This window comes from Anabrus simplex, chromosome X (genome assembly GCF_040414725.1).
Source record: "Anabrus simplex isolate iqAnaSimp1 chromosome X, ASM4041472v1, whole genome shotgun sequence".
Classification (NCBI taxonomy): Eukaryota; Metazoa; Arthropoda; class Insecta; order Orthoptera; family Tettigoniidae; genus Anabrus; species Anabrus simplex.
Window position 1 is genome coordinate 216,825,747 of NC_090279.1, and position 17,724 is coordinate 216,843,470.

Consider the following 17,724-nt stretch of genomic DNA (forward strand, 5'->3'; position numbering starts at 1 on the left):
CTACTGAACTCAAACTGGCTAACTGCAGTGTCAGAGGTGGTGGTGGTGGTGATTATTGTTTTAAGAGGAAATACAACTAGGCAACCATCCTCTATATAACATCAACCAGAGAGAAATAATGGAAAGGATCCAACACTTTGAAAAATGAAGGTATCGGCCAAAGAAAGGTAAGGGCCACGAAGGGCATGAAAATAAGACTTCCTACGCCTTGAGTGCTCTAGTGCCAATGTAGTTCGTCCGTTATTGGACATTATAAATTTTCCAGCTATCTCATTCCTGGTTGCCAGCGTTTCACCCCAGTGTGCTAAGTTGGGCTCATCAGTTGGTAAATAGCACACCCACCAAGACACATGGCTAGTGCATACCGTGGAGGCCACTACGTAGACTACTTGCAGCCACCGGCAGTGCCAATGCACTATGAGAGTGAAACGCTGGCAACCAGGAATGAGTTAGCTGGAAAATTTATAATGTCCAATAACGGACCAACTATATTGGTATTATAAATCTACTCATTCGGAACAAATTTTTCAGGTTCCCTATGGGAATCAACATCTTTATCATGCTCTAACATCATTATTATTATTATTATTATTATTATTATTATTATTATTATTATTATTATTATTATTATCGGGGTCAGAAAAGAACAAGAGTTGACCAAGGGAGGCCGGATAGGAGGAGCCTGGCACAAGTGGAAGAAATGTCAGGTCTCAGTTGAGGGCCCTGTGGTCACCAACCTACACTCCCAAGTTGAGAGCCCCTTTTAGTTACCTCTTACAAAGGGAGGAGATACGTTGAGTGCTCCATACAGACTTGACAACTTAACGATTGTGACCATCAGGCAGGCAATTTGTTTTGCTGATCTGTTCTGACTCTCAGAAGATTAGCTGATGGAGAATTTGTAAGGATATTGTAACTGTGTGACTCAGACTAATTGATAGTCATTTTTTGAAAGGGCCTTACTCCAAAATCTTAAGTTTTCAGGAGCAACGAAAAACATTCTGTGGGTGAGTGTAACAGGATGGGCTTTCCAATGTTGAAAGATCATAATGAAATGGATATCTTGCCATTACTGCAGTTGTTAAGTTTTGCAATCTCTTTGAAAAAAAATACTCCAAAATCTTGGAATAAGGTCCTTTCCTTGAAGAAGTAATTCATACACATGGACAAATTATGTTTTTATTAGTGTTTTAAGTCACACCTTTCTTTACTCATACATTGTCACAGTATTAGTTCTAACTCTAATCAAAGTACATACAAAATGGCTTCATTGATCATCAGCAGCAATGTTACGTACAGGCCATTTCATCAAATCATTGTAGAAATACCTCTATTCATGCGGAATATAGTCAAGTAAACGTTGAATGTCTTGCATTTTATTCCGATTAATAACCACTGGGTCTGTGTAAGCCTTCTCAAAATTAAAAACAACATACACTCCCGGAAATAAAAGATCGAATGTATGCTTCTGCTATCCTTGTATGTATTTAGAAGCCACAACACCTGACTGTAACTTACTATGTTCAAAATGCATAAAGGAACATGGTTGAAACCTAACTTCCTGGCTTTCTGGAATATGTCTACCTTGTGATTCGTTTGACAAGCCCCCTTTCCTGTAGTATGTTGGCCACCACTTAGAGAAGTTGTAGATATGTTCAGTTTCTATTAGCTTTACGGTGAACTTATGATTTTTGGAAGCAATGGCAATCATTTGACAATATTCTTTCACTGTACACACTCTATCGGCTCTTCTGGTTACACGTTTCACCATGGAAAATTTCCTATCGCATACATTATACGAATGTCCACGAACCAGAAAAAACTGTTCCACTTTATGAAATCGTTTGGTGTCCACCAAAGATGCACACATTCTAATCATACAGTGATTCTTATTTTGCTCAACGCAACCGTCAGAAAACAAACGTAGCTCTTTGACATTTTCTGGTACATATTCTCTTATATAATCAAATAGGAAGGAGCACACTTCATTTGCTCCTTTCTTCATAATGCCTTCATGGTACACATGCAATAGAGACTCGTTACTCTTCATGTTATGGATACAAAATACATTTACCCATAGCTGCCGAACATAAAATACATCCTGTATGGGAAGTTTTGGCAGTGGCAAGTTTTGCATGAAGTCAAAACAAATAGCAAGAATTGAATCACTATGTTTACATTCTTCCTCAGTAATTTTCATGATCTTGGAGAACTTTTTAGCTCGGTGTTTGTGTACAACAAGCTCCGCAGCAGCTACTCGTTTAGCAGTATCGTTCAACGTAGGACTTTTCATTTTTAATTTAAGTTCTTCGCATTTCATGCATGTGTCAACTAGTGGTGGACAGACTGAAATGTTTCCTGAAATATTTGGCATAGTACTTGTATGTAATTTCAGAATTGGGATGTTTTGTTTGAAACAAGTTGTACATACCCTGAATTGTGAGCTTGGAGTCCAAATATCTAAATTCACGTGAAGAGTACCTCGACTCTTATACAAGAAATGACTCTGTGATCATGAACGAGTTTCACACGAGCAGGTGACATAGCACGGTTCTTATTACCAATTCCACGCATATCTCGTGGACTTTTCTTCTGAAGCATTAATGACTGAAGTCTCCTTACCCTTTTCACTGTTATACCAAAGAGAGAAACAAAAGTCGTACGGCACAATTTACGTCGTTCAGTGTTTACTGGCACAAAAAATTCATAGGAAGACGTCTGTGACCATTTCCTAGTAGACTCATCCCCTGTGGCTGTCCTTCTACATATTGGTTTTGCAACAAGGAAACCGATTAAATATGCGTCCTGTTCATTTTTTAAGTTAAACTCGTTTAAGCGCCGCAGTATATCAATACAGTCATTTTCTGTGAGCTTTTCAAAACACTTGTCATGGCAACTAGAAAGAAGCAAAACAAATAAAACATTACTTTGTCATTCTATATCCAGACGCAATATGCACCAATAAGTAATAATATTTTGATACAGCTATGAAAGCATTGTACTGACCTGCATTGTTCACCGGTTTTTCTTTCTGCAACATGTTTTACTTTACGGGTAGTATACTCATGACCTTTCACTCTTGCTGTTTTTATAACATTCTGTTTGTAAGTTCCAACATTACGTTCTCCTTTCTTTTTTTTCTTGGTACTTTCGTTACGTTCCAACTCAGTACTTGACGCCATTTTACATCTCACAACATATGTTCAGAAGTAACAACAGCTGAACTACGAAAAGCGAAACGTAACGCATAGTGCATTTGGTATTCGATAGATGGCATGCGATGATGTTCATCGTTGAAAGGGCATTATTCCTGGAGTACAGCCCTTTCAAAAATGACGTTGCTATAATGAAGTCGCAAACACACACTTACAATGTGTGAATAGCATATTTTTCATGCAGAAAGATGTATAAAACCTGACGTAAGATCCGCTACTTTATGGAAGTCAATCCGCCATTTTGGACTAAATAAACCGGACAAGGTAGACGATTTGGAAGTTTCTCTTTATGAATTGAATAATCACTTCGTATCCTCCCATTTACAATTAACCGAAGAAGCAAAAGAAAATCTTTTGTGTGCAAATTACAACACACCACCCGTAGGCAGAGACAAATTTTATTTTAGTTATGTCTCACCCCTTCAAGTGAAAGCGGCTATCATGCGAATTAAAACTAAATCCACAGGGGTGGACAATATATGTATTATAATGCTAAAGAAAATTATCGACGCTATTATTCCAGTATTGACATTCATATACCATTTCTCCCTTCAAAATAGTGTATTTCCAACTGTCTGGAAAATGGCCCTGGTGCATCCTTTACCAAAGACAAAATCTCCTAGACTAAACAGTGACTACAGACCTATAAATATACTGTCAATAATAGCCAAGGGACTCAAACACATTGTGCATAATCAAATCACCAACTATCTCAACGACCACGACATATTAGACCCACACCAGTCAGATTTCCGACGCAATCACAGTACATGTACTGCCTTACTAAGCGTGACTGACGATATAAAACAGGCTATTGATGAGCAAAAACTGACTATCCTAGTATTATTGGACTTCAGCAAAGCATTTGACTCTGTAGACCATGAGTTGCTCCTATCCAAACTTTATCACCTAGGGTTTCCTACAGTACTCTGAGATGGTTGGGAGCTTATTTACACGAACGTCAACAACGTGTCATCAATCAAGGTACATTTTCTTCGTGGCAATATGTGAAAATAGGTGTTCCACAAGGGTCAACCCTTGCTCCTTTGCTATATTCTGCCTATATCAACGACCTAGCTAAACAGCTGACACAATGGCTTTGCCCTTTTGCAAGAGCATAAAAAGTCTCTGAGTAACTATTGACCAGCACCTCTCGTGGCCGTATCAGATAATATCTGTGAGTAGACGAGTTTTTGCTACGTTGTACACATTAAACAATTCAAATTTACTTTTCCGTTCAGTTTAAAGAAGAAACTAGTTGAAACCCACGTTCTTCCAATATTCGATTATTGTGACGTAGTTTACAAAGATATGAAACCCGAGCTTCGAGATAAACTACAACGTGCACAGAATGCCTGTGTAAGATTTATATGTAATCTGAAATTTTCTGATCATGTTACCCAGTCTTACATCGACCTCGGATGGCTACGCCTTGAAGACAGACGCAAGCTGCATACCCTGACTTCATTGCACCGAATTCTTACCTTACAATCTCCATCTTACCTTTATGAATGATTTCATAGCCTTTCTGAACACCACGATAAAAACGCCAGAGCGCTGAGCTCGACATTGCTCGCTATTCCTAAGCATAAATCCTCAACCTACAACAATTCCTTCACTGTTGTGGCCAGCCGTGAATGGAACTTCCTTCCACAGGAGGTCAGAGGGATATCAAACCACGGAAGATTTAAAAGTATGTGTTCAAAATATCTCTATGAAACGAGCTTGTAGTGTGACAGTCTTCTTCTTCTTCTCCTCCTCCTCATAGTCCTCCTTCTGCTTCTTCGTTTTTTCTCATGGTTCTTCTTCTTCTTCTAATTATTATTATTATTATTATTCATCAATAGTGTTAGAAAGTACTCAGCTGTGGTTTTCCTGCATAGTTATCCTTATCCGTATCCCCATTTTGCTATGTTTTTCACTCACAGTAAACACACGAAAACAGTAACATTCGTCAATGTGATATATTTCTGGAATTGGACAAATTAATTGTAAATATTAGTAGGTTTATCTATATTATTATTATTATTATTATTATTATTATTATTATTATTTAAATTGTACTTCATTGTATGTTAATTTCTTCGTAGGAAGCAAAATGTTAATTTATATTGTGTATTATAAAAGTTATTTTTATGTATAGCAGGATAGCATAGTACCATAGTAATTTGTTTCAGTCTCTTCTTTCATTTATTCAGTATTTTATGTATTTTTGTTATTTATGTATTTCACTGGTTAAGTGTAAGACAGGGACATGTATCCCTAACAGGTAAAATAAACCACATCTACCTATCTATCTATCTATCTATCTATCTATTTATGTGTGTAGATTCTGGTACCGTTCTTAACTCATTTTATCACAATTTGGAATAAGGCCCCTTCAAAAATGACTGTATCAATTGTTCAAGACCACTGCCTAGAATGCTCCAGTTAGGGAAGTTGTTCAGGCCGAACTAGTGTCATTCTCTCCATATATGAGCAGCCAGATGGAACTACACCTAGTAACTATTTTGCAGGTTGCTGGATGGGGCAAGGACGAGTCAGGTTCGCTCACAGACAAGCTACGGGTGGCCAAGATGCCCGTGGTTTCTCAGGAAACATGCCTCAGGAGCGACTCCTTCTATGCCACATACACATCTGAAACCACGCTGTGTGCCAGCTTCAGGAATGGTGAGTGAATATTTGCTTTCATTATATATTAATACAGACAGATAATAAATTGTGAAGATACCAGCGTTTCACTCTACAGTGGCAGCAAGCTACACTTTCCTCATTTATAACTGTTACGTTCTTCAGTTGTGGAAACCAATTCATGCCAGAAGACCACATTGTACAGCTTCTTACAGCACTAAAGCTCAAAGGAAATGGTCGATATATCCACCAAATGGAAGAGGAAACTACTGTCCCTGTGTAAAAGAAAGTTTGGCTTGGTTTGTAATCCCTACGATAGATGGTAGCATAATACAGAGGCTTCACATTGAATGGAAGTACGGCACTTCTCACTGTCGGGTTTTTTATTTTTTAAACTTGGATGAGAGGTGCTGGAGGCTGGAAAGAAAAGAGCTCTCATTCTAACGCACGTTGCAGCATGATGTCAAAAATGATGCTCCATGTTCCACGGACTCAGGAACTCAGTTCCCTGAAACGCTATACAAGGGCACAGGGAACAAATCGGTCTAGTCAAATGCAAGCAAAGGAACTGCCATGTTATACAAATTACGAGCTTGATGACATGCTGCTTATATTTGGAGAGTATCATCACAGTGCGCTTTAAGACAGGCATCTAGATTGCAGTATGTTCCAAAAAGTGGAGAAGAGCTTCTTATTGCCACTCGTCCATTGAGAGGATACGTGAAACAGATCGGGAGGAAATAGATGTGGTGAGAGAAGTTCTGTGGCACACACATTGCAAATACATCACATTAAAGTGTAGAGAATTATTAAATATAATCTGCACTGGCCATCAGAGCCTTTCTGCAAATGGATCGCTGAACAAGTGTGTAGTGGACACTTGAGTAAAAATTATGTTGTTACTGTGTGGATGTAGATTTCCATGTTTCGGTTTACCAGGTCATGCCTCCAAGATCACTAGAGTTATCCATCATAGACTTTTTTTATGGGGCTATTTGCACTATCAAATATATGTAACATTGCCTGCAAACAGGGCTGGCAGAAGCTATCAAACTGGCAAGAGAGAAAATTTAATAACATTTAACATACTTGATCTACTTGACAAAAGGCTTCTCCACTGGACCAACAGTCCACCAACCTAAATTGTAGGTGTCTCCCTAGCCAGTCAATAAGTGTCTCCCATCAACTTGTTTTTTAATAACTGTTAAACTCTTCAACAATTCCGTATGAGAGATTCAAACAGTTAGGACAAGCAACATCTCAGGTAATCACTGTTACTATTATAATAACCCAGTGAATAGACGGACAATGCGTTATTGCTTTTACCTTTAATGACGACATAAACCAAACTCAAAATGTTTAAGTGTTTCATACTTGAGTGTTTTGTGCTTCAGTTGTTGAGCTGTGGCACACACATTGCAATTACATCACGTTAAAGTAGAGAATTGTGGCAATAAACAGAAGGGGTTGTTGTTGGATTGGAATGCGGGCTACCCATAAGATACATCAGCTTTCTTACGTTCCAGTATAGTTGAGTGAGATTTCCTGAAGTTCTGGTTGTCACATAAAGTTTGTCGCAATGTAGCAGGTGTTCCTTATCCATTTTACTTCCAGGGTCATGGCAAAGTGTGCGTTTTTCGTATCTTAGGATGTTGATTCGTTTCAGATGAACTGCAAGACAGTCGTGGCCAATGTTAAGTCTGAAGAAGGCTACAGCTTCTCTTCTTGGTTTTATTTTACAATGATCCCATTCAGCATCAATATCCTTCCATAATTTGGTTTCTGCTGTTTTGTTTGCCATTTCTTCATGCCTGTTTTTAATAGTCATTTTTTAGAATCCTTTTTGCTGACATAAAATCAGTCTGACTGGTAGGTGGTTGTAGTGTGGTACCTTTTTTTGTCTAAGCTGTCTGCCTCTTCATTACCTGTTATTCCAACATGAGAAGGAATCCGCTGAAATGAGAGTTGTTTGTGGAGTCTAAACAGAGAAGGAACATGCTAGGAAACCATCCACTGGAAAGCTTTACATACCTTGGCAGTGTGATATCTCGAGATATCCTACACACAAAGGAGGTGGCAAATAGAGTGCAAAAGAGCTCTCACTTTTACCAGCAAGTACGAATACTCCTACGAGATCCCAAAGTACCAACACAATCGGAGTTTATGTTCAATCAGTACTTCATGCCACCTGTGGCATCGAAACCTGCACCCTTACTGACTCATCAAGGTTCCAGGCATCAGAGATGAAGTTCCTTAGGTCCACGATTCAAAAAAAAAAAAAAAAACTGGACATGTTAGAAAGGAAACTGGGATTGAGACATCATTGTTAGATCGGATCAGCATGTCCAGATTGAGGTGATTTGGGCATGTAATGAGGAGGACAGCTTAGGTTAACTTGGAGAGACATGTGACAGGAAAACAGATGCTAGGAAGACCAAGAACCCACTGGATGGACATTGCTGATCGGGGAAGGATACTGGACGACGTTATTAACAGAACATATCTCACCATGACGGAATGAAAGAGGTTCGCCAACAGTATCTGGGAACTGGAACTGTAAGAGGATGATGATGACTGGCAATCTGAGGCTTTCAGTGAATGGATCGCTCAACAAGTGTGCACTGTAAAAATCTAGAGTTTTTGTTAAATGTGAAGAATGAAACATTGTCCTTTTATTCATGCTTCTTGTGTGCAGTGGACACTTCTTATGTTATGGCTGAGGATGATCTAGTCCCATTAATGAATAAAACATAGTTACATCATCTAAGTGTATTGAACAGATGGTGCATTCCTTCTTTATTAACTTATAACAACATTTAATACAGAATAGGGAGAGGGTTATTTTGACCATTTGTGATGAAACTTTCAACAATATTCATATATATTGCAATTTTCCTTCCCACAAAAATGCACGTGCCTTGTTTGGCAACCCAAAATACAGTGGAGTATGCCACACCTCTTCAGTTGAGCACTTGTTCACTCACTACCTTTGCCATTTTGTGACACTCTGTGAGCCACGGACTTGTGAACCTATGCAACATCTATCGGTGGGACTACAAACTATAGGATAATTGCAACAAGCTCTGTTCATTTGTTTCTGAGTAATAAATTACTGACCTTACCTTTCGACCTTTCCTTTTAATTAAACAAAAGAATATTAGATGTTATTTACCTGTTCATGTCAATAAATATAACTTGTAAATTAATGACGCCTTAAACTAGGATCTACAAATGCATGTTTATTCCACAGGCACGACTGTGTGTAATGGTGACAGCGGCGGAGGACTGTCGCTGAACCTGAGGAATCCGGTACAGAAGCGGGACACGTGGTACCTGCGGGGAGTGGTGAGCGTGAGCCGGCTGGACGTCGGGGACATCCCATGTGATATCCACAGCTTCGTCATCTTCACAGACGTGGCCAAATACACAAACTGGCTCAAACAGCATCTACGCAAGCCCACGTGATGGCCATCTTTTTTAACTTTGATACAGGCAAATACTTTCCAAGGCTCATTTATCAGTGTTAAATGAACTTTCACCGAGCTCGCTGCTTCCTTTCCACTCCTAGCTCTTTTCTGTCCCATCGTCGTCGCCATAAGCTGTGCGAGTCGGAGCGATGTGAAGAATGTTGTAAAAAAAAAAAAAAAAAAAAAAAAAAAAAAAAAGTTCTGCAAACTCAAGCGACAGAATTCCTTTTTTTCGTTACGTCAGTTTCATTTCACTTAACTCTATGGCTACATGCTGCTGGCACAAATCAAGTCGTGTGAAGTGGCAGTGATCCCGAGAGAGGAACAGACCGACGAGAGTTGTGTGTGCATAATAATTTAGTTTTATAAAACTTGGAGACGATGGAACTCGCTTCTGTTCTTGATATTTTTATATGTTTTTAGTTTAAAGTGGTGCTTCAATTAGTTTTAAGAAATTTGTACTTTTTTAATGAAACAGTGAGGGGACAAGGAAACCCATGTCTTATGCCCCTAAAATATATTTTTCCTATTTGCTGTTTCTACATGAAGAGAACTTAATTGAGGGCCTCACTGGAAAAAAGGCATTTGCCACAATACCATAAGTTTACAGGAAAGAAGACTTTGCCTAAGCCTCTCACAATCACCTTGTCAGGGGTGCGCAGCTGTGAGATTGCATTTGGGAGATAAGAGATATAAAGAAAGATTTTCATTGGCGTAATCACATAAATGGGATTGTAAATAAAGGGTACAGATCTCTGCACATGGTTATTTAGGGGATGTGGTAAGGATGTAAAGGAGAGGGCATAAAAATCTCTGGTAAAACACCAAACAGAGTGTGGTTCCAGTGTATGGGACCCTCACCAGGATTACTTGATTCAAGAACTGGAAAAAGAAAACAAAGAAAAGCAGCTCGATTTGTTACAAAAATGTTGAGAGGTTCCCTATGGGAATCAACATCTTTATCATAAGTGGTACGTTCCGAGCTGTCAGTGCAGAGATGGCATAGAATGACATTTATAGACGAATAAGTTTGAGTGGAGTCTTTAAAAGTAGGAAAGATCACAATATGAAGATAAAGTTGGAATTCAAGAGGACAAATTGGGGCATATATTCCTTTATAGGAAGGGGAGTTAGGGATTGGAATAACTTGCTAAGGGAGATGTTCAATAAGTTCTTTAAACCATTTAAGAAAACGCTAGGAAAACAACAGATAGGAAATCTCCCACCTGGGTGACTGCCCTAAGTGCAGATCAGTAGTGATTGATCCTGTCTGTCGGCAGCCCTGAAGGTGGTTTCCGTGGTTTCCCATTTTCACACCAGGCAAATGCTGGGGCGGTACCTCAGTTAAGGCCATGGCCACTTCCTTCCTACTCCTATTCCTTTCCTATCTCATCAAGCTATCTGTGTTGGTGTGACATAAGGGATAGGCAAGGCCTAGGAGTGGGAAGGAAGTGGCTGTGGTCTTAATTAAGGTACAGCCCCAGCATTTGCCTGGTGTGAAAATGGGAAACAATGGAAAACCATCTTCAGAGCTGCCGACAGTGGGGTTCGAAGATGCAACCTCACAGCTGCGCGCCCCTAAACGCACGGCCAACTTGCACAGTATTAAAAGAACAATGAAATAGTTTTAAGGTAAGGATTTTATCTGAATATAATGATGTATTGAATTGGTCGATCTTTAACATTTGCATTTGTACATGTTTAGTGTCATCAATACAGAACGAAAATGAAATTTTAATACGTAAGAACAAGAGTTGCCGGGCTGAGTGGCTCAGATGGTTGAGGCGCTGGCCTTCTGAACCTGACTTAGCAAGTTTGATTCGGGCTCAGTTCGGTGAGATTTGAAGTTGCTCAAATGCGTTTGCCTCATGTTGGTACATTTTATGGCACATAAAAGAATTCCTGGTGGACAAAATTCCAGCACTTCGGCATCTCAAAAAACCATCCAAAGTACTTAGTGGGACGTAAAGCAAAATAATATTATTAATTATTATTATTATTATTATTATTACAACAAGAGTTGACCAAGGGAGGTCGGATAGGGTAGGTGAAAGTGAGGAGCCTGGCAGAAGTAAGTGGGTATTGGAGTTGAAGTTTAGTCTACAATACATCCAGTTCCTAGTCTACGTTTTCGTGTTCTGTTATCAGATCACGGTGTCCGAGAAAAGAAAACATAAATACAAACTTCATTAGACTGAGAGAATCCCTCAATTCAGCAATGATTTTGTGTTGTATTTTGTTCAGTAATTTAATGGAGGCCAAAAGACTACTTCTTTATATTTTTTTACCAACTTTGAAGCTATGTAAACATATTCTAAACTTGTTCTGACTGGCAGTGACAAAACACTGATCACAGGGCAGCAGCAGGTGAACGTGCCTCTTTTCTACTGCAGGATCGTGTAAACATTTTATTAATCTTACTTACTGGGAATAGGTACGCGAAAGATAGTTCGTGTTCATAACTACGACAGTCAACAGTACGGCTCGAGAGATCTCAAAAATTACCAGCCGTCTGGCATGTGCCTCTTTTCTACTGGCCCTCCCAATTGTTAACATTTAAAACAGATACCTGCTTACTGAATTCTAAATAAGTTAGTAAACCAAGAGAACTAAAGAAAAACAAGCAAAATTTTCCAGCTGTTCTTGGTTGCCAGCATTTTGCCCCAGTTTGCCAAATTAGGCTCAGGCCATCAGATAATATAGACGTTGATTCCCACAGGGAACCTACAATATTTGCCCTGAATGAGTTGGCTGGAAAATTTACTATTTCCAATAACAGACTATTTATATTGGAATTACATTCCTACAACTCATTTCCTCACAGAATGAACCCACTGCATGGCTGTAGTTCCAGACAAGAATGTAATATTCTGTGCCCTGTCTCATGTCTGTTTTATTTATTTTAACACGATAAATTTAGTCTGCTTGAATTAGAGCTGAAAGGTAATGAAACATATCTAATCACACCTCTACCAAACAAGGAGAAGTATTTCACACTCATATACACTAAAAGTAGATGTATGGAATCAAGAGAGAGAAAAATTTGGGATGAAAGTAAGCACAGAGAAAAGTAAAAAAACAATACTGATGACAAGGGGAAGGAAGGAAGGAAGATAAAACTGAATAGTAAAATTCTGGAAGTGGTTAAAAGTTTCAAGTACTTGGGAAGTGTGATCACAGAAGATGGAAAGATAACCGAGGAAACTGGGAAATGAATACAACAAGCAAACAGCTTCTACCAGAGTATAAGGGGTATTTTGTGGAACCAAGATGTCCAGAAGAAATGTAACAAAGTATTATATTCAACCTATTATGAACCCATACTAACCTATGCAGCTGAATCGTGGACTACAACAATATGAGAGGAGAGTAGAATACAGGCAGCGGAGATAAAATTCCTGATTGGTATCGAAAGCAAGACCAGAAAGGACAGAATTAGAAATGAAGAGATAAGGAAAAATGTTGTAACCAAGGTTGAGATTTACAAAACACAACTTTATTATTCGCTTCAAATGCAAAATACACTATTTACACAAATAAAAATGAAATTTAACTTGAAGCAAATGAATTAGGAATCTTGAGAAAGAGTCTATCTTTTGTACACTATATACAAGTTTACAGTATTTACATCCACTTCTATCTAGAAAAGATAGTCCTTGTGATAAGAAAAGTCGATAGTCGAAAACTATCCGAAGTACTGACATAAATGTTTTGGAAAGTCCTTCCTTGTTGAGTTCATAAAGGCAAGTTCAATGTTGGAAGAATTCTTACTTGGCGAAACCAAGGGAGCTTGCATTAATTAGGGAAATATAACGGTATGTAATAGTATGACTGGATATGGGCAGCGGAAGAGGAGCGGTGACCAGAGGTGAGACCTCGTACTGCCAGAAATTCAGTCCACCTGGTCGAAGCACATTTTGAAGAGGAGTAGCCTCCGTGCTCGACGTAGGGTGTATTCTGGAGCTGGACACCGGGGCAAGTGGGATCTGGACAGGCTGGGAGTTCCTCTTTATAGTACACACACGACTGTTCAGGCACGCGCACTGAGGGCTGCGCGTCGAGGCTAGAAGAATGACACTTGGCGCGCGTGTAGCTGGCTGGCGGAGCGAGAAGGGAGCGCCGGACATACAACAAAAAAGACAAGAATCTTGAAACTTCAAGACAGGATGGAAACAACAAAGCTAAAGTGGTATGGTCTTATGATGAGAATGGGAGAAGAGAGAGTGCCAAAAAAAGCTTTTTCAAAATAGTTAACAGGAAAGAGACCACGCGGAAGACCCCTAAAGAGGTGGACAGATTCAGTGTGGGAGAGCATAGCGAAGAGGGGAGGAAAACCAAAACATGTACTTAAAAAAAGGAGAAGAGTGGTGGAGAGACAGACAGCGATCTAGGTCCTTGATTCACAACCCGACCCGGGAAGCTGCATACGGGAAATGAAGATGATGATACACTAAAACACTTCCGAGTAGATAATGTGCATGAAAATGCCCATACATATTGGTATTGTACTTCTATCAATGCAAAGAATATTATAAATTATTATTGATCAAAAGAAACAATTCTTAGCATGTCCTGTAATGTCATTGAACACTAAACTAAATTTTCTTCAATTGCCAAACCTTTTATATATAAATATGAATAGAGAAAAAGGCTTTTTGCAGATGATGTTATCTACACTAATATAATAAAGAGAAAAATATATGTTTGTTTGCTATGGATAAACTCAAAAACTACTGAACTGATTTAAAAAATTATTTCACCTATAGTTGAAAGCTACATTACCAGTGAGAAATATGGGCTGTATTTTATTTTCAAAACAATTAGAGATCCCTACGAAAATTGAAATAATGTAACCCAAGTATCAAAAATTTGCCTATAAAAGGCGAATATAGACTAAATATCCCATTTGTTGCACACGCCTCGTGACGTGAAGAACAAAACTCGGTAATGCCCTAAGAGTCCCGAAAATCGTGTTTTAAGGGACTAAAACCAACAGTTATGGAGATATTGCCATCACACTACCTCACTGTAGAAATCGGATGAAGAAATGACCAGCTGTAATCATGGTAACATCAACTCAAGGTTTCTACGGTAGAATACAGGCCTGCACTTCGAAGTAGGCACGTGCGTATATGTAGGCTAGACCAAGGAGAGATCTACACATGACTGTCTGAATGTGTGTGTGTGTACCTCTCTGGGCAGGGGTGGAAAGGGGGTGAAGTATCAATGTCACAATAAGAAAATCTACAAAAATTTGCTTCACAGGTAATAAAGTATCTAAAAGTAAAGAATGAATAAAGTGCCCGGCCAGCGCTGAGTAATACAGCTAGTACTGTATAGAGTAGTACAAATAAGTTATAGGATCATGAGATTGACAGCAGATAATGGTATGATGATAATTTTCTTTAGTGGGGTAATTACATTAACAAAGTTGTAAATATCTGAGGGTATTTAAGGTTTGTAGTAAGGATGTGGAGAGAGTATAGTTCCAGTGTATGGGACCCACACCAGGATTACTCAATCCAAATGAAAGCAGCACGATTTCCGACAAGAGTAGTGTTAGAAAAATGTTGCAAACTTTGAGCTGGGAAGACCTGAAAGTGAGGAGATGAGCCGGATGTTCCGAGCTGTCAGAGGAGAAGTGACATTAGCACACGAGTTGAATTGAGTTTTCAAAGGTAGGAAAGTTATGAGGATAAAGTTGGAATTCAAGGGGACGAATTGGGGCAAATATTTGTTTATAGGAAAAGGAATTAGAGATTGGTATAATTTACCACGAGAGATGTTCAATGAATTTCCAAGTTCTCTGAAATCGTTTAAGAAGAGATTAGGTGAACAACTGGTAGGGAATCTTCTGCCTGAGTAACAATCTCCAATAGTGTGGCCATCGTTCACCACACAGTTCTCTCTGGCTTAAGAAAGAGCATGGTTTAAGCATTTGTTTGGTTCCATTCTCACTTGGTTCAGCCTAGCTTACGACCATCCTAATAGTGTCTGAAGTTTTACAAGGTCCCCAAATTTATATTTTTTACTCAAGGTATAAATGTGTAATTTTGCATAAAAATAGGAAATTCATCTATTTATGTTTTATGCTTTTGTTAATTATGGTATTTATTCTACCAGCATATGGCATGGTCTTGTAAGGCATCTCACAAATAGTATAAGATATCAACATTATTTTATGAAGCACTGTGTCTTAGATAAGAGGATATAAAACAAGAAACCTAATAAATAAATAAATAAATAAATAAATAAATAAATAAATAAATAAATAGCATGCAGATTTGGATGCGCCTTTTATTTTGCAGTGAACTGAGCGATACATAACGTGACGGTTCAGTAAATTTTGTCATATCAGTGACTCATAAGAGTTTTACATATAGAGTATGTTTTGTAAATGCCAATATTTTCAAATTATCTCTGCCATGCCGTCATCTGCTGCTTGCCCTGTTCCTCAATGCTCATCATGGAGTGTGAATTCTCATCCCCCACTGTTTGATCTTTTGTATCCAGTCTACATTAAAACTTTATACAGGAGAGGCATGCCCATTTATTGAAACCTTGAAACGAAAGTCCACAGCCTGTTCCACGCCCCCATCAAGCAGCCAGGATAGGAATTGTGATGAAATCTGTTGCACTCCTCTGGGGCAGTGATTAATGACAGAGTGTTGATGGAATGAAAGATGATAGGGAAAACCAGAGTGCTGGAAGAGAAACCTGTCCCGCCCCACTTTCTCCACCACAAATGTCACACAGAGGGACAGCGATTTGAATCACAGAACCCAGGGGTGAGAGGCTGGCACTCTCCGCCTGAGCCACGGAGCCTCCATTATCTAGACCTACTCCTTCCAAAAGCATAAGCAGAGAGACCTTCAGGTGAAACAAAAAGAACTTCTTACTCTAAGTGAAAGAGACAAGTGTGAAATCAAGTCGTATCCAGAAAGACAGGAACACACATAACTTTAAGCCCGTGACTTCCGATATTTTTTGCTAGTGGCTTTACGTCGCACAGACACAAATAGGTCTTACAGCAACGAAGGGGTAGGAAATGGCTAGGAGTGGGAAGGAAGCGGCCGTGACTTCCAATATTAGCCCGTGCGGAGTGACTGTCTTTTCTTCTCACAGAGGATATGGTGGTGCACAAGGCTGTCAACTGTTCTTGTTAAGTACTAAGATGGAATAGAAGTGATGGACAGAATTGCTAAGAGGGCAGGGATGGACGAGACTAGTGATTTGAGGACCAGCGAAAGGGGTCTGGGGATGTTAGTCACGAAGTGGCCTTAGACCTCTAGTTTGTCAAGTGCAAACACCATTGGTCTGTGCTGGTTAGGGTAGGAATAGCAGCGCATTCTACACGGGCTAGTGGTGGAAAGCTTAACTCATTGGGCCCGAGCCACTGAACCGTTCCGTGCTTTGTCTTGCTGGACCACAGAACTGTTCCATTGTCTCACTTCACTACGTAATTCAGCTTCTCCTCAAGAGATGGCAGGAGGAGTTGCATTTGTGAAGGAACTCATCCTCTCCAATGTTATATGCTCTTTGTTAATATATATCAACAGTGTGCTTGGTAATATTAGTTTGAAGTGGGCTATCTCTGGACTTTGAGATATGCTTGTAAACAAGATGGCTGCCAGTAAACAACTGAAAGTTACCGATATATAACCCCTTTTAGAAAGTAACGAAGATCAGGAATATCATTTTTAGTGATAGTGTGTGTAATGCTCCTAATGAACAAACAGATGTGGAAATCGAAGTGGAAGTGCAAGGATATGACCGTGTTACAGTTCAGTATGGACTTGTAATGCTAATAAAATAAAATGTATTTAATGTATTCCTTGTTCTGTGGTTCATGGCATGAATGACCTTTGTTTTTCATAGATATTTAAATCTTTAATGCTCTTGTAAGTAAGAAATTTCTCATGCGAAGTGTCATTATATTTCCTTCAAAATAATCCCAGCCCCAATGCAGTTTCAATCCAACAAATATGCAAGGTTCAATTGGTTAATTACAATTGTTCTCAGTACTTTTTCAAAATAAAGATTGTTCGAGGGCGATAACAACTGATCCGATTTGGCCTAGAGGGATGATAGAACATTCTGTTTGCTTCGACTCTTCCTCGGCAATTTGAGTTAATTGTCGATTGTTCATTGATGAAATGGCTGACTGGTGGATGTTATTGGTACAAGTTGAGTAATTTAGTAGAGTTATATAAACGTCACAGTTTGCTTTCAAGAACGACTGTGTGAAAAGTGTGGCCGTGATGTTAAATTGTGCCTGAATACAAATGGCAATTGTATAAATGAATTCCTGTGTCCTCCTCAACATTAAGGTAAGTTTCATACAACAGTAATCCTATCTTGTATTCAACATTGTTTACTTTGTATATTGTTTGTGCTTGCATTCTGCACGT

General features: G+C 39.0%; 2 protein-coding genes across 5 annotated transcripts in view; one reads left to right on the plus strand and one right to left on the minus strand.

The window, feature by feature from the left end:
• Positions 1–9,855, plus strand: part of LOC136885977 (serine protease gd) — an 88,951-nt gene extending 79,096 nt beyond the window's left edge. The window contains exons 9-10 of the mRNA XM_067158685.2: positions 5,732–5,885; positions 9,097–9,855. Coding sequence (XP_067014786.2) covers positions 5,732–5,885; positions 9,097–9,311 — 369 coding nt within the window. The 3' untranslated portion in view covers positions 9,312–9,855. The remainder of the gene's footprint in view (positions 1–5,731; positions 5,886–9,096) is intronic.
• Positions 1–17,724, minus strand: part of LOC136886796 (uncharacterized) — a 262,354-nt gene that overhangs the window by 228,778 nt on the left and 15,852 nt on the right. The window lies entirely within an intron of this gene.